The following is an 18,327-nucleotide window of genomic DNA, read 5'->3' on the forward strand; positions in this document are numbered from 1 at the left end:
CACAAACACATAGGAACTTCCTTTTTCATGCAAACTTTTAAATAGCTAAGGGTGCTTTTACACTAGCGATAGAGGAATCCAGCAGGCAGTTCTATTGCCAGAACTGCCTGCCGGATCCGGAAATCCGAGTGCAAACTGCTACCATTTGTTTCCGGATCCGTTTGACAAATGCATTGAAATACCGATTGTCATCTGGAAAAACGGATCCGGTATTTATTTATTTTCACATTTTTAAAGGTCTGCGCATGCCGTTTTTCCAGAACACTTGGTACCGGATCCGGCATTAATATATTTCTATGGAAAATACTGGATCCGGCATTCCAGCAAGTGTTCTGGAATTTTAGCCGTAGAAAATACTGCAGCATGCGTAAAAGTGACTGAACTGAAGACATCCTGATGCATACTAAACGGATTGATTTCCATTCAGAATACATTAGGACAAAACTGAAGCGTTTTTTTTACCGGTATCGAGCCCCTGTCACAAACTCAATACCGGAAAACTTTAAAGCTAGTGTAAAAGTAGCCTTAGGGCTGTTTCACACGAGCGGATGCCGTGCGTGACATCCGCTGCATGAATGATAGCCAAGCCCCGCTCTGGACAGCAGAGACATGGAGCAGTAACATGATTGATAATGCTCTTTGCCTCTCTGTGATCTTTTTACTACGAAATCAGAGTGACAACTTTATCTCACTGTGATTTTGTAGTAAAGAGGTCACAGAGAGGCACGGAGCATTATCAATCATGTTACTGCTCCATGTCTCTGCTGTCCGGAGCGGGGCTTGGCTGTCATTCATGCAGCAGATGACATGCACGGCATCCGCTCGTGTGAAACAGCCCTTAGTCCGCCTATTTAGAGGGTGAAAAGTAGCCATTGTGCTTTTTTGGTTTGGTGGTGGGTGCTACATTGAACAAGAAACAGGAAACTCGGAGGGAAATGGAAACGTTCCCTGTACACATAACCACAGTACACCCCTAGTCACTACACCGAGTCACTACTTCTCCAAAAGCTGCAACCAGGAAGCCATTTTTGCGAAGACCATAACTAAGCATTACTAAGGCAATTCCCACTCTGGCAGCAGTACAGCTACTGGTAAGCTGTCGCAGAACGACTTGGAGGAGCCTCCGGTTGGTGAAGTCATGTCACGTGCTACAGTCGCTCGCCTACCTGTGTGGTAGTGTCTAAGCTCCATGCGCTATCAGGCCCTTATGACGTCTCAAGGACACATAACATTTTAAAAAGTGACAATGCGTCTCACCGTAAACCCTATTATTAGGCTTAGTTATTATTTGTATTATATATTAATCATCTTTATTACTACAGTGCGTCACGTGGGATGTAGATATTACCCACGTGACTTTAGCATGTCACTTGACCCTGTGATGTCACGAGGTCCTTACGGCTCATGGAGGTTAGACGCTACCCTTCCTGTGTGAGGTAAGCCTAGGACGTATATCATATATTGTAATGCCCAGCTGTGTCTCCGGCAATGGCTGCTGTGACTGGATGAAAACGTGTATGGCCTCTCCTTTGTCCGTGTGGGTCGTCTCTGTAGGTGCTGCTGTTGGCTCCAGTTAGGATACCTTTCTGAGGCAGTCTGGCGCCTTGCATGTCTTCAGGTAAACAGCAGGGGAGTTTTGGGGAGGTGTAAGCTCTGCCTGGAGGTCCCCTGGCCCCCTCCATACACATGATGATTTCGCTCACTTCTTCTAGGATAATAAAACCGTCTGCATATGTTATGAACATATCCGGTTGTATTATCTCTAAAAAGACGGATCCGGCACTAAAACCATTGTAAGGCTACTATCACACTTGCGGCAGGACGGATCCGACAGTCTGTTCACCCTGTCGGATCCATCCTTCCACTATTTCGCCGTGCCGCCGGACCGCCGCTCCGTCCCCATTGACTCCGGCACAGCACGCGAAAGACCGCCAGACTAAAAGTCCTGCATGTCCAACTTTTTAGTCCGGCAGCTCTCGCCGTGCACTGCGAAATAGCGGAAGGACGGATCCGACAGGGTGAACAGCCTGTCGGATCCGTCCTGCCGCAAGTGTGAAAGTAGCCTTAGGCTTCGTTCACATCAGTGTTCAGCCTTTCAGAACGGAAAAGACGGATTTGTCACATAACAGAGCCTAAGGACCCCATAGAATATAATGGGGTCTGTTATATGTTTCCGCTCAGAAGATGATTTTGAAGCGGGGACAAAAGTTGTGCATGCAGGACTTTTGTCTCCGTTTCAAAATCATCTTCTGAGCGGAAACATAACAGATCCCGTTATAGTCTATGGCACGGGTGTCAAACACAAGGCCCGCGGGCCGAATGTGGCCCGCGTAGCCGCCGCCAGCCTTCACCTTTTATTATCACTTCCTGCGGGCGTCCCCTGCAGGAAGTGATAATAAATCGCATAATGAGCGGCAGGGCTTTTTTTCTGGCGGAACGCACCGAAACGCGTTCCGCCACCTTTTGACATCGCAGCCTGCCATGCTCCAGCATGGCAGGCTGCGATGTATCAGCGGGGAGGGACTGGGAGGAGGAGCTGGGGGCCGGTGCATTCACTGTGCTCCGGCCCCCAGCTCCAGTAGTTATAGAATGTGTACAATTAAGGCCTCCTGCACACGAACGTTTTTTTACACGGTCCGCAAAAACGGGGTCCGTAGGTCCGTGATCCGTGACCGTTTTTCCGTCCGTGGGTCTTCCTTGATTTTTGGAGGATCCACGGACATGAAAAAAAAGTCATTTTGGCGTCCGCCTGGCCGTGCGGAGCCAAACGGATCCGTCCTGAATTACAATGCAAGTCAATGGGGACGGATCCGTTTGATGTTGACACAATATGGTGCCATTTCAAACGGATCCGTCCCCATTGACTTTCAATGTAAAGTCTGGAGTTCTGTTATACCATCGGATTGGAGTTTTCTCCAATCCGATGGTATATTTTAACTTGTAGCGTCCCCATCACCATGGGAACGCCTCTATGTTAGAATATACTGTCGGATATGAGCTACATCGTGAAACTCATTTCCGACAGTATATTCTAACACAGAGGCGTTCCCATGGTGATGGAGACGCTTCAGGTTAGAATATACAAAAAAACTGTGTACATGACTGCCCCCTGCTGCCTGGCAGGTGCTGCCAGGCAGCAGGGGGCAGACCCCCCCCCCTGTTTTTAACTCATTGGTGGCCAGTGGGCCCCCCCTCCCCTATTGTTAACTCGTTGGTGGCCAGTGTGCGCACCCCCCTCCCTCCCTCTATTGTAATAATAGCATTGGGGCCAGTGTGCGCGCCCCCCCACCCCCCCCCCCTCCCTCCCTCTATTGTAATAATAGCATTGGGGCCAGTGTGCGCGCCCCCCCAACCCCTCCCCCCTCCCTCCCTCTATTGTAATAATAGCATTGGGGCCAGTGTGCGCGCCCCCCCACCCCCCCCTCCCTCCCTCTATTGTAATAATAGCATTGGGGCCAGTGTGCGCGCCCCCCCAACCCCCCCCCCCCCCCCTCCCTCCCTCTATTGTAATAATAGCATTGGGGCCAGTGTGCCCCCCCCCCCCCCCCCCCGATCATCGGTGGCAGCGGAGTAGAAGATTCATTACCTGGCTGCTGGCTGCTGCGATCTCTGTGTCCGGCCGGGAGCTCCTCCTACTGGTAAGTGACAGGTCTGTGCGGCGCATTGCTGTCACTTACCAGTAGGAGGAGCTCCCGGCCGGACGCAGACATCGCAGCAGCCAGCAGCCAGGTAAGTATGAAAATCTTCTACTCCGCTGCCACCGATGATCGGGGGGGGGGGGGGGGGGGGCTGTGGGGGGGGGGGGGGGGTTGTGCGCACACTGGCCCCAATGCTATTATTACAATAGAGGGAGGGGGGGGGGGGGGGGGGTTGGGGGGTGCGCACACTGGCCCCAATGTATTAAAACAATAGAGGGAGGGAGGGGGGGGGTTGGGGGCGCGCGCACACTGGCCCCAATGTATTAAAACAATAGAGGGAGGGAGGGAGGGGGGTGCGCACACTGGCCACCAACGAGTTAACAACAGGGGAGGGGGGGGCCGCACAATGATATTCAAACTGGGGAGGGGGGGGGGTCTGCCCCCTGCTGCCTGGCAGCCCTGATCTCTTACAGGGGGATATGATAGTACAATTAACCCCTTCAGGTGCCGCACTATCATATCCCCCTGTAAGAGATCGGGTGCTGCCAGGCAGCAGGGGGCAGTCTTGTACACAGTTTGTAGTGTATTCTAACTAGAAGCGTCCCATCACCATGGGAACGCTTCTGTGTTAGAATATACTGTCGGATCTGAGTTTTCACGAAGTGAAAACTCAGCTCTGAAAAAGCTTTTATGCAGACGGATCTTCGGATCCGTCTGTATGAAACTAACCTACGGCCACGGATCACGGACACGGATGCCAATCTTGTGTGCATCCGTGTTCTTTCACGGACCCATTGACTTGAATGGGCCCGTGAACCGTTGGCCGTGAAAAAAATAGGACAGGTCATATTTTTTTCACGGCCAGGAAACACGGCTCACGGATGCGGCTGCCAAACGGTGCATTTTCCGATTTTTCAACGGACCCATTGAAAGTCAATGGGTCCGTGAAAAAAAACGGAAAACGGCACAACGGCCACGGATGCACACAACGTTCGTGTGCAGGAGGCCTTATAAGGATTCTATTCATGAGGCCCCCTCTGTAGTAGAACATTCTAGTAGCCATGTAGTAGCCACATCCTACTCACAGGGCTGTTATCTTAATGCTGGCCGGCCGGGCAGACGAGCGGCAGCGTCACGACTGACGTTGTGTGCCCGGCCTACTTTCTGAATGAAGGAGGCGGCGCAGGCATGTGACGTCAGTCGTGACGCTGCCGCTCGTCTGCCCGGCCGGCCAGCATTAAGATAACAGCCCTGTGAGTAGGATGTGGCTATATTGAATGTTCTACTGCAGAGGGGGCCTCATGAATAGAATCCTTATTAATCTTACACATTTTATAACTAGTCTGTACTGGAGCGGCAATGGGGGGGGGGGGTCTGTGGATGGCACTGTTATGGGGTGGGGGGGGGGTGGGTCTGTGGATGGCACTGTTATGGGGTGGGGGGGGGTGGGTCTGTGGATGGCACTGTTATGGGGTGGCGGGGGGGTCTGTGGATGGCACTGTTATGGGGTGGCAGGGGGGTCTGTGGATGGCACTGTTATGGGGTGGCAGGGGGGTCTGTGGATGGCACTGTTATGGGGTGGCAGGGGGGTCTGTGGATGGCACTGTTATGGGGTGGCAGGGGGGTCTGTGGATGGCACTGTTATGGGGTGGCAGGGGGGTCTGTGGATGGCACTGTTATGGGGTGGCAGGGGGGTCTGTGGATGGCACTGTTATGGGGGGGGGGGGTCTGTGGATGGCACTGTTATGGGGTGGGGGGGGGGGTCTGTGGATGGCACTGTTATGGGGTGGGGGGGGTCTGTGGATGGCACTGTTATGGGGTGGGGGGGGGGTCTGTGGATGGCACTGTTATGGGGTGGGGGGGGGGTCTGTGGATGGCACTGTTATGGGGTGGGGGGGGGGTCTGTGGATGGCACTGTTATGGGGTGGGGGGGGGGTCTGTGGATGGCACTGTTATGGGGTGGGGGGGGGGGTCTGTGGATGGCACTGTTATGGGGTGGGGGGGGGGTCTGTGGATGGCACTGTTATGGGGTGGGGGGGGGGTCTGTGGATGGCACTGTTATGGGGTGGGGGGGGGGGGTCTGTGGATGGCACTGTTATGGGGTGGGGGGGGGTCTGTGGATGGCACTGTTATGGGGTGGGGGGGTCTGTGGATGCCATCCCCAGACCCCCATTAACAGTGCCATCCCCATCTGGGGGGTTTCTTTGCTGGGCTGGACTTTTATAGCCCCCCCCCAAATTTTACTTGCATCCCTGTTCTCTAAAGGGGCGGTTTTAGGGGGCGGTCCTAGGGGTGGGCAGATCCCCCCATAAGTGTCACCCACAGATCCCCCATAAGTGTCACCCACAGATCCCCCATAAGTCCGATACAACCGGCCCTTTGAGGATGACCAAACTGCTGATGCGGCCCCCGATGAATTTGAGTTTGACACCCCTGGTCTATGGGGTCCTAAAGGCTCCGTTTGGCGTCAGTTATGTGCCTTCTCCGTCCTTTCCGTTCTCGTGCCCCTAAACGGAGCAGAAGAACGGAAAGGCTGAACAGTGATGTGAACTCAGCCTAAGGGTACTTTCACACTTGCGGTTTTCTTTTCCGGTATTGAGTACTGTCCTAGGGGCTCAATACCGGAAAAGAACTGATCAGTTTTATCCCCATGCATTCTGAATGTAGAGCACTCCGTTCAGGATACATCCGTTCAGTCCCTCTTACGTTTTTTGGCCGGAGAAAATGCCGCGGCATGCTGCAGTTTTCTCTCTGGCCAAAAATCCTGAACACTTGCCGGCGTTAATTTCCATTGAAATGCATTAGTGCCAGATCCAGTGTTCTGTCAGAAAACCTTAAATTGTCAGATTCCCTTACCCCATGTGACTACTGGGGGTGTGCGCCTTTGCGCAAGTATCAGGACATGGGTAAGGTAAAATCGCAGTAAGCGTTGACTCATGGACGCGCTTATGGACACCGCGTGTGCACTCTCAGGGGTGAGGAGATCTGACGGTCTTTTGTCTTGTTAAATCTCCTTACCCTCACACTGCGCACGTGTGGATTGTAAAATCTCCTTACCTTCACTACACCGTGCGCTTCACATTCATTACTGGCTGGTTTCAATCTGTGTGTGCGCAGTGTGAGGGTAAAGAGATTTAACAAGACAAAAGACCGTCAGATCTCCTTACCCCTGAGAGCGCCCTCGCGGTTGGATGCACATGCGGTGTCCGTGCGCGCATCCATGAATCACTGCTCACTGTAATTTTAACTTGCCAATACCCTGGTACTCCGCTTGTGCGGAGGCGCTGTGCTGCGGTGCTCCGTGGAGGCGCACAACCCCTGGAAGTCACGCGGGGTAAGGGAATCTGACGAGTTAAGGTTTTCTGGCAGAACACTGGCCCCAAGTGTTTCGGCAAAATGGATCTGTTCTTTCCGTCTGCGCATGCCATTAAATACCGAATCTGTTTTTCCGGATGACAACCGGAAAGATCGATCCGGTATTGCAATGCATTTGTGAGACGGATCCGCATCCGGATCAATCTCACAAATGCATCCGTTTGCGTCCAGATTGCCGGATCTGGCATCCTGCTGGAATCCTCTGCCGCAAGTATGAAAGTACCTTAACCACTTAAGGACCACAGGTTTATACCCCCCTAGTGACCAGGCCCTTTTTTACAAATCGGCACTCCACAACTTTAGCGGTTTATTGCTCGGTCATGCAACTTACCACCCAAATGAATTTTACCTCCTTTTCTTCTCACTAATAGAGCTTTCATTTGGTGGTATTTTATTGCCGCTGACATTTTTACTTTTTTTGTTATTAATCTAAATTTAACTATTTTTTTGCAAAAAAATGACATTTTTCACTTTCAGCTGTAAAATTTTGCAAAAAAAACGACATCCATATATACATTTTTCGCCAAATTTATTGTTCTACATGTCTTTGATAAAAAAAAAATGTTTGGGCAAAAAAAAAATGGTTTGGGTAAAAGTTATAGCATTTACAAACTATGGTACAAAAATGTGAATTTCCGCTTTTTGAAGCAGCTCTGACTTTCTGAGCACCTGTCATGATTCCTGAGGTTCTACAATGCCCAAACAGTAGAAAACCCCCACAAATGACCCCATTTCGGAAAGTAGACACCCTAAGGTATTCGCTGATGGGCATAGTGAGTTCATAGAACTTTTTATTTTTTGTCACAAGTTAGCGGAAAATGATGATGATTTTATTTTTTTTATTTTTTCTTACAAAGTCTCATATTCCACTAACTTGCGACAAAAAATAAAAAATTCTAAAAACTTGCCATGCCCCTCACGGAATACCTTGGGGTGTCTTCTTTCCAAAATGGGGTCACTTGTGGGGTAGTTATACTGCCCTGGCAATTTAGGGGCCCAAATGTGTGAGAAGAACTTTGCAATCAAAATGTGTAAAAAATGACCGGTGAAATCCGAAAGGTGCACTTTGGAATATGTGCCCCTTTGCCCACCTTGGCAGCAAAAAAGTGTGACACATCTGGTATCGCCGTACTCAGGAGAAGTTGGGGAATGTGTTTTGGGGTGTCATTTTACATATACCCATGCTGGGTGAGAAAAATATCTTGGTCAAATGCCAACTTTGTATAAAAAAATGGGAAAAGTTGTCTTTTGCCAAGATATTTCTCTCACCCAGCATGGGTATATGTAAAATGACACCCCAAAACACATTCCCCAACTTCTCCTGAGTACGGCGATACCAGATGTGTCACACTTTTTTGCTGCCAAGGTGGGCAAAGGGGCACATATTCCAAAGTGCACCTTTCAGATTTTGCAGGCCATTTTTTACACATTTTGATTGCAAGGTACTTCTCACACATTTGGGCCCCTAAATTGCCAGGGCAGTATAACTACGCCACAAGTGACCCCATTTTGGAAAGAAGACACCCCAAGGTATTCCGTGAGGGGCATGGCGAGTTCCTAGAATTTTTTATTTTTTGTCACAAGTTAGCGGAAAATGATGATTTTTTTTTTTTTCTCTTTTTTCCTTACAAAGTCTCATATTCCACTAACTTGCGACAAAAAATAAAAAATTCTAGGAACTCGCCATGCCCCTCACGGAATACCTTGGGGTGTCTTCTTTCCAAAATGGGGTCACTTGTGGCGTAGTTATACTGCCCTGGCAATTTAGGGGCCCAAATGTGTGAGAAGTACCTTGCAATCAAAATGTGTAAAAAAATGACCGGTGAAATCCGAAAGGTGCACTTTGGAATATGTGCCCCTTTGCCCACCTTGGCATCAAAAAAGTGTCACACATCTGGTATCGCCGTACTCAGGAGAAGTTGGGGAATGTGTTTTGGGGTGTCATTTTACATATACCCATGCTGGGTGAGAGAAATATCTTGGCAAAAGACAACTTTTCCCATTTTTTTATACAAATTTGGCATTTGACCAAGATATTTTTCTCACCCAGCATGGGTATATGTAAAATGACACCCCAAAACACATTCCCCAACTTCTCCTGAGTACGGCGATACCACATGTGTCACACTTTTTTGCTGCCAAGGTGGGCAAAGGGGCACATATTCCAAAGTGCACCTTTCAGATTTTGCAGGGCATTTTTTACAGATTTTGATTGCAAAGTACTTCTCACACATTTGGGCCCCTAAATTGCCAGGGCAGTATAACTACGCCACAAGTGACCCCATTTTGGAAAGAAGACACCCCAAGGTATTCTGTGAGGGGCATGGCGAGTTCCTAGAATTTTTTATTTTTTGTCGCAAGTTAGTGGAATATGAGACTTTGTAAGGAAAAAAGAAAAAAAAAGAAAAATCATCATTTTCCGCTAACTTGTGACAAAAAATAAAACATTCTAGGAACTCGCCGTGCCCCTCACGGAATACCTTGGGGTGTCTTCTTTCCAAAATGGGGTCACTTGTGGCGTAGTTATACTGCCCTGGCAATTTAGGGGCCCAAATGTGTAAGAAGTACCTTGCAATCAAAATGTGTAAAAAATGGCCGGGGAAATCCGAAAGGTGCACTTTGGAATATGTGCCCCTTTGCCCACCTTGGCTGCAAAAAAGTGTCACACATCTGGTATCGCCGTACTCAGGAGAAGTTGGGGAATGTGTTTTGGGGTGTCATTTTACATATACCCATGCTGGATGAGAGAAATATCTTGGCAAAAGACAACTTTTCCCATTTTTTTATACAAAGTTGGCATTTGACCAAGATATTTCTCACCCAGCATGGGTATATGTAAAATGACACCCCAAAACACATTCCCCAACTTCTCCTGAGTACGGCGATACCACATGTGTGACACTTTTTTGCAGCCTAGATGCGCAAAGGGGCCCAAATTCCTTTTAGGAGGGCATTTTTAGACATTTGGATCCCAGACTTCTTCTCACACTTTCGGGCCCCTAAAAAGCCAGGGCAGTATAAATACCCCACATGTGACCCCACTTTGGAAAGAAGACACCCCAAGGTATTCAATGAGGGGCCTGGCAAGTTCCTAGAATTTTTTTTTTTTTTGCATAAGTTAGCGGATATTGATTTTTTTTTGTTTTTTTCTCACAAAGTCTCACTTTCCGCTAACTTAGGACAAAAATTTCAATCTTTCATGGACTCAATTCGCCCCTCACGGAATACCTTGGGGTGTCTTCTTTCCGAAATGGGGTCACATTTGGGGTATTTATACTGCCCTGGCTTTTTAGGGGCCCTAAAGCGTGAGAAGAAGTCTGGAAAATAAATGTCTAAAAATGTTTACGCATTTGGATTCCGTGAGGGGGTATGGCGAGTTCATGTGAGATTTTATTTTTTGACACAAGTTAGTGGAATATGAGACTTAGTAAGAAAAAACAAAAACAAACAAAAAATTTCCGCTAACTTGTGCCAAAAAAAATGTCTGAATGGAGCCTTACCAGGGGGGGGGGGGTGATCAATGACAGGGGGGTGATCAATGACAGGGGGGTGATCACCCATATAGACTCCCTGATCACCCCCCTGTCATTGATCACCCCCCCTGTAAGGCTCCATTCAGACATCCGCATGATTTTTTACGGATCCATGGATACATGGATCGGATCCACAGAACGCATGCGGACGTCTGAATGGAGCCTTACAGGGGGGTTATCAATGACAGGGGGTGATCAGGGTAATCACCCCCCTGTCACTGATCACCCCCCCTGTAAGGCTCCATTCAGACATCCGCATGATTTTTTACGGATCCATGGATACATGTATCGGATCCACAAAACGCATGCGGACGTCTGAATGGAGCCTTACAGGGGGGTTATCAATGACAGGGGGTGATCAGGGTAATCACCCCCCTGTCACTGATCACCCCCCCTGTAAGGCTCCATTCAGACATCCGCATGATTTTTTACGGATCCATGGATACATGTATCGGATCCACAAAACGCATGCGGACGTCTGAATGGAGCCTTACAGGGGGGTTATCAATGACAGGGGGTGATCAGGGTGATCACCCCCCTGTCACTGATCACCCCCCCTGTAAGGCTCCATTCAGACATCCGCATGATTTTTTACGGATCCATGGATCGGATCCACAAAACGCATGCGGACGTCTGAATGGAGCCTTACAGGGGGGTTATCAATGACAGGGGGTGATCAGGGTAATCAGGGTGATCACCCCCCTGTCACTGATCACCCCCCCTGTAAGGCTCCATTCAGACATCCGCATGATTTTTTACGGATCCATGGATACATGTATCGGATCCACAAAACGCATGCAGACGTCTGAATGGAGCCTTACAGGGGGGTTATCAATGACAGGGGGTGATCAGGGTAATCAGGGTGATCACCCCCCTGTCACTGATCACCCCCCCTGTAAGGCTCCATTCAGACATCCGCATGATTTTTTACGGATCCATGGATACATGGATCGGATCCACAAAACGCATGCGGACGTCTGAATGGAGCCTTACAGGGGGGTTATCAATGACAGGGGTGATCAGGGTAATCAGGGTGATCACCCCCCTGTCACTGATCACCCCCCCCTGTAAGGCTCCATTCAGACATCCGCATGATTTTTTACGGATCCATGGATACATGGATCGGATCCACAAAACGCATGCTGACGTCTGAATGGAGGCTTACAGGGGGGTTATCAATGACAGGGGGGTGATCAGGGAGTGTATATGGGTGATCACCCGCCTGTCATTGATCACCCCCTGTAAGGCTCCATTCAGACGTCCGCATGTGTTTTGCGGATCCGATCCATGTATCCGTAAAAATCATGCGGACGTCTGAATGGAGCCTTACAGGGGAGTGATCAATGACAGGGGGGTGATCAATGACAGGGGGTGATCAGGGAGTGTATATGGGTGATCACCCGCCTGTCATTGATCACCCCCCTGTAAGGCTCCATTCAGACGTCCGTATGATTTTTTACGGATCCATGGATACATGGATCGGATCCACAAAACGCATGCGGACGTCTGAATGGAGCCTTACAGGGGGGTTATCAATGACAGGGGGGTGATCAGGGAGTGTATATGGGTGATCACCCGCCTGTCATTGATCACCCCCCTGTAAGGCTCCATTCAGACGTCCGTATGCTTTTTGCGGATCCGATCCATGTATCCGTGGATCCGTAAAAATCATACGGACGTCTGAACGGAGCCTGACAGGGGGGTGATCAATGACAGGGCGGTGATCAATGACAGGGGGGTGATCAGGGAGTTTATATGGGGTGATCATGGGTGATCAGGGGTTTATAAGGGGTTAATAAGTGACGGGGGGGTGTAGTGTAGTGTAGTGTGGTGTTTGGTGCGACTGTACTGACCTACCTGAGTCCTCTGGTGGTCGATCCTAACAAAAGGGACCACCAGAGGACCAGGTAGGAGGTATATTAGACGCTGTTATGAAAACAGCGTCTAATATACCTGTTAGGGGTTAAAAAATTCGGATCTCCAGCCTGCCAGCGAGCGATCGCCGCTGGCAGGCTGGAGATCCACTCTCTTACCTTCCGTTCCTGTGAGCGCGCGCGCCTGTGTGCGCGCGTTCACAGGAAATCTCGGCTCACGCGAGATGACGCCAATCGGCGTTAGCGTAGCCTGGGAGCGCCGCGGAGATGACGCCTTTCGGCGTTAGCGTGGCGCCAAGTGGTTAAGGTTATTTTCACACTAGCGTTTTTACTGAATACGGCAGGGTTCAGCAGAAAACGCTTCCGTTACTGATAATACAACCATCTGCAGCCGGTTGTATTACCCTTCACATTGCCGAGACGGATCAGTCTTGATCTTCATTGAAAGTCAATGGAGGACGGATCACTTTTCTATTTTCAGAGAACACGGGTCCGTCCCCCATGACTTGCATTGGGGATCATGCCGGATCCATCTTGCTCCGCATTCCAGGACAGAAAGCAAACTACATGTTGCGATTTGCTCTCCGGTCTGGGAACACAACCAAACCAAATGGAATGCATTTTGGAGCATTCTGTTCAGTTCAGTTTTGTCCCCTGAAGCGTTTTTTTTCCCCGGTATTGAGCCCCTATGACTGATCTTAATACCGGAAAACTAAAATGCTAGTGTGAAAGTGGCCTAAGTCAGTCTATGTGTGAGAAAATAGATTCGGCACCATTGTGTTTCATGCTCAATCTGTATCTGGTGTAATGAATAGGGACAAAACTGAAGTGTTTTACCCCGGTTTTCAGATCCCATGACGGAAAACACTAATGTGAAAGTAGCCTTATCATTGGACCTGCTGTATGACCATGTGGTCTTGCACTAAGGCTACTTTCACACTTGTGGTATCAGGGTCCGGCAGGCTGTTCTCCACCAGCACTCTGCGTTTTTTGTCTGACCGCCTCTCGACATGTTTGCCGTGCTGTGGCTGGACCTCCGGCCTGCCCCCATTATAGTAAATGGGGCTGGAGTGGACTTCTGGCGGCACGGTGGGCTAGCATTAGCACGGATCCGGCAGGCTGTTCTCCCGCTGGAACAGCCTACCGGACCCTGCTAGTGCAGGTGTGAAAGTAGCGTAAGGGCTGTTTCACACGAGCGAATCCATTGCGGGAATCGCGCTCCGCGTGCGAGTGTGATCCTCTGCTCTGGACTTGCAGGAGCGCAGGGCGTTATCACGATTTATAATGCTATGTGTCTCTGCTTGACCTTATTTCTACAGAATCATACTGACAGCTTTATGTCACTATGATTCTGTGGAAAAAAGGCAATGCAGAGACACATAGCATTTTAAATCATGATAACGCCATGCGCTCCTTCAAGTCCAGAGCGGAGGATCACACTCACACACGGAGCGCGATTCCCGCAATGGACTCTCTCATGTGAAACAGCCCTAAGTCTTCATATACCCCCAGGCTTAAGGCTGGGTTCACACCTGAGCGTTTTACAGCGCGTTCCTACGCGCTGTAAAACGCACAACAGGCAAGAACCAATGATTCCCAATGGGAATGGTTCTCACCTGGGCGTTTTACAGCGCGTACGATCGCGCTGTAAAACGCCCGACGCTCAAACAAGTGCTTGAGCTTTTTTTTGGGCGTTTGTCGCGCGTTCCCGCACATAGAAATTCGGGAACGCGCGACAATGTGTGAACGGCAATCTCTGTATGCGCGATTGTAAACGCCCGTACAATCGCGCATACAGAGCGCTCGTTTCCGAACGCTCAGGTCTGAACCCAGCGTAAAGGCTCTGTTCATATGCCCTGGTAGCACGTTTCAAAACTCTGTGGGTCAAGACAGTGACCCTGGGTTCACACCTGAGCGTATTACAGCGCGTTCCTACGCGCTGTAAAACGCTCAACAAGGAGAAACCAATGCTTCCCTATGGGAATGGTTCTCATCTGGGCGTTTTACAGCGCGTACGATCGCGCTCTAAAACGCCCAATGCTCAAAAAAGTTTGTGAGCTTCGTTGGGGCGTTTTGTCGCGCGTTCCCGTACATAGACTTTCGGGAACGCGCGACAATGGGCATTCACTTGTCTCTGTATGCGCGATTGTAAACGCCGGTACAATCGCGCATAGAGCGCTCCTTTCAGAATGCTCAGGTGTGAACCCAGGGTCAAGCTCTATGTGAGAACTGGCCAGTTCATATGGTTGACCTTTTATTAGAATTTTGTGGGTAGACGTTGCTTTCTCTACCAGGTGGTCTGGGCAGGGTTTGGGGGTGGAGAAGCCTGAGTAATCAGTATGTGACTTTGTGAAATAATCCCTGCTAGATGTAAATGACTTTCTACATTTATAAATATGGAGGGATTTATTAAAACTGGTGTAAAGGATAACTGGTTTAGGCCCCTTGCAGATGAGCGATCCTCCCGCAGCGAGTCCGCAGCGCAGCTCCCGGCCTGACCGGGTCACATAGAATTATATTGATTTATGATCATAGGTAACCCTTACAGTTCTGGAATGTATTGGATAACAGTGACAGAATGCTGCCAGTGTTATCCAATAGTACTCTAGAGCAGGGGTAGGCAACCTCCGGCACTCCAGCTGTTGTGAAACTACAACTCCCAGCATGCATACTTACTCTGCTCTTCTAAGAACTCACATAGAAATGAATGGAGCATGCTGGGAATTGTAGTTTCACAACAGCTGGAGTGCCGAAGCTTGCTGATCCCTGCTCTAGAGGATTGGGATGGCTCACCCTCCAATTGACAAGGGATGGGGTGCTCCCCCTAAAAAAAGATAACCCCAATCTCTAAAAGAGAATAAAATAGAAATGGTACGAGGGGCACACCTACATCTGGACCCACACAGAGCACAAGCCAAGGTTGATACTAAATTTATTGTATGTAGCGCTAAAAATCAATTAAATAGGCGGTACCTCTATTACATAACAATAAAATACATACATTCATAACAACTAAAATTGGTTTGTCCAAACTAAAAAGTAACCAAACAGGGAAGTAGATTAAGTGCACAGTAATACTTCCCAACAGTCTAGTATCTGACTGTTGGAGCGTGGCCAGTGAGTTTTGGTTAAATCTCCGGTATTATGGCACTTTGAAAGTTGCGTAGTTCCCCTTTGTATCCACGGTTTTATTGCAACTAACAATTCGTTGAACATACGTTCGCGGCTATAGCATATTCATCTGCTACTACACCGTAGTCTAATCAAGTTAGGTTACTCACTCTTTAGAGCGACAAGGTTTCCAAAGTGTTCGTGCCTAGCGTGGCATCCCACGTGTTGCGGCACGAATATTCTTAACTCCGATCTGCTCTTGGAGTGAGTGAACAGGCTTTCAAGGTTAGGAACAGTCCGCTGGGTGCCGGGGTCTATTGGTAGTTAGACCTTCTTTAATAAGCGGCATTACCTCGTGTCTATTCGTTCTAGACACGGCAGGACTTTTGTTCTTTCCTATAGGACATTCGGGAGCACTCCAGAAATTTGTTGATGATCCGCAGGTTATGTGCTGTGTTTTTTTTTTCTTCCTTTGAGACTTGTATACATCAGACGCGTTTCGGAGTTAACAAAGACTCCTTCCTCAGTGGTCAAGTCTCATCTGTTGTGTGGTGGTTTATATAGTCCTGGATCAATTCTCATTAGGGTTATTACATCATCTTGGAGTGAGCCAAAATCTCTGGATCTGGCCAGCCTGGCCTTTTAGTGCTGGGGCAAGCGTGTCCTCCTCTGACAACCCTTTACTATGGAGCCTCCTGGGCTGTAATTTCTACCACCATGCAGTAGTCGGGCTCCAGACTGTGCTCCAATACATTCAGTGTTATCCAATACATTCCAGAACTGTAAGGGTTACATATCATCATAAATCAATATAATGCTATGTGACCCCATCAGTGCTTGGAGGTCAGGCCGGGAGCTGCGCTGCGGACTCGCAGGGTGACAAACGCTTGTTTGCAAGGGGCCTTAGTTACCTATCAGAGCACCTCTGGGAAAATGAAAGGTTCAATCCGACTGGTTGCTATGGGCAACTAAGCCAGCTTTCCTCTGCTCTAGTTTTGATAAATGCCCCTCTGTATCTTTTTCTTGGAACTTTATTGCACCCCATCCTTCATTCTTTTCAGTACACCTTCTTTAACTCTTTGAATCTGCAGTTGATATTCTTGTCCGTTTACTAGTATGAGGGATTTGGATTATGGAGGAGAGCAGTGGTGCTGGATTCGTGGTTTCTGTGGCTGGCACTGTGCACTGAATGTGCACCCCTCTTATGGGCTTTCATAATGGTAACAATCAACACATTGTGACCCTCGCTGATCGCGATTGCTGGTGCATGCATTCTGCAGTATGAATGGGGGAATCAGAGGGGCTATCATAGCAGCCATCTTTGTTATTGTGACCCTCAACACCTCTCCAAGTAGCCAATGCCTGCAACCTATGAGGAAGTGTTCCTTCCCGAGGATCTGCCGATGGTTAGCGGAGGAGTGATCGCTAATGCCATCGCTCTTCCCCCTTACTGTCTCGTTGTTTCCCAGGGGCAGATCGTGTTTACACAGCACCATCTGCCACTGGGAAACATTTTTCTCGTTCATGGGGTAATCGGCGGTGTATTTACACTGCCAGATAATCGATAATGAGCATTACTAGTAACGCTGATTAGTGATTATCTGTTCCATTGTCAGCTCGTGTAAAGGGCCTTGTATGAAGCACTGACCTATCGCACTAATCAGCATATTGTGACCCTCAACACCTCTCTGAAGCTGATACCTGCAATCTATGATTTAGGAAGCACAGGAGCTATCACACTAATCAGCATATTGTGACCCTCAACACCTCTCTGAAGCTAGTAACGGCAACTTTTGATTTAGGAAGCGCAGGGACATTGTATTGTTACCCTCAACGCTCTCTGTAACTGATGCCTGCAGTCCATGAATGAGGGAAGCAGAGGGACTGCCAGAGTGGTATTCGGAACATTGTGACCCTTAAAGTGGTTTTCTGGTTATATAACTTTTTTTCAACTCCTTCAGCGTTGGTGTGTAGGTGGTGCACTTAAACTAACCTAAAACATATCAGCCTGTGATGCGACTCTGTTCTTAAGTTATGCACTCCTCGTTCTTGAAACACAGTGGAGAATGCATCCTCTGTCATGTGATGTTTGTGAGAAAGACAGAACCATACATATAGATAGGAAAATAGTGAGAGATACGTAGTGACAGACATACAGACTCTGTAAGATTTGCAGACAGACTGGCTGAGACAGATTGACAGACACCCAGTAATAAAGAAAAAGACAAATACAGACAACCATTTAAAAGGCAGACACCTACCAGCATCAAGACACAGAAAGCAGTTTAAAACAGCAAGTAAAAGATGAAACAGATGGGTAAAGAGCAAGTGACCCTGAGGAAGATCTACACAAGCAAGTGGAAAAAAGAAACAGAAAAAGCTGCAATAAAACCTCAACTTACTGCTACAGGCCAGGATTATCCAGCAAGTAGCTTCATGTGATTTAGAGCACAGCTCCCTTACATGCCTTGTGAGCTCCATCTCTCAGCAGAGAAGCTCTGACCAGAGCTAGTCCCAGGTGCACGACAAGAGAGAGCTGAAACTGAGCATGATTGACCAGCGGCAGGAGAGAGAAGACAGGTCGTAAATAAGGGATACAGGAGTATAAACAGGGCAGAGAAACTAAGAAGTAAGTAGATATTATTAGAGAACAGTGCTAACACTTTTTTATTACAGTATATGGCATTTGTAAATCCTGCACAATGCTTTCAAAGCACACCCAATTTGGGGAACCGGAATACCCCTGTAATGCTCCTTTTGTAACAGTGCATAGGACAGACACAATTTCCATACCTG

The 18,327-nt window shown here is 48.7% G+C and overlaps 1 protein-coding gene across 4 annotated transcripts in view; it reads left to right on the forward strand.

The window, feature by feature from the left end:
• Positions 1–1,247: 1,247 nt before the first annotated feature.
• LOC122946008 (H(+)/Cl(-) exchange transporter 5) overlaps positions 1,248–18,327 on the forward strand; it is a 174,931-nt gene continuing 157,851 nt past the window's right edge. For 2 of the 4 annotated variants that reach the window (XM_044305284.1, XM_044305283.1), the window contains exon 1: positions 17,148–18,160. Coding sequence is in view for 1 of the 4 variants with exons in the window: in XM_044305281.1 (XP_044161216.1) it covers positions 1,609–1,618 (10 nt within the window). In the remaining 3 variants the exon portion in view is untranslated. The other 2 variants (XM_044305282.1, XM_044305281.1) reach the window with 2 other exon arrangements.

Source organism: Bufo gargarizans, chromosome 9 (assembly GCF_014858855.1).
Source record: "Bufo gargarizans isolate SCDJY-AF-19 chromosome 9, ASM1485885v1, whole genome shotgun sequence".
NCBI lineage: Eukaryota > Metazoa > Chordata > Amphibia > Anura > Bufonidae > Bufo > Bufo gargarizans.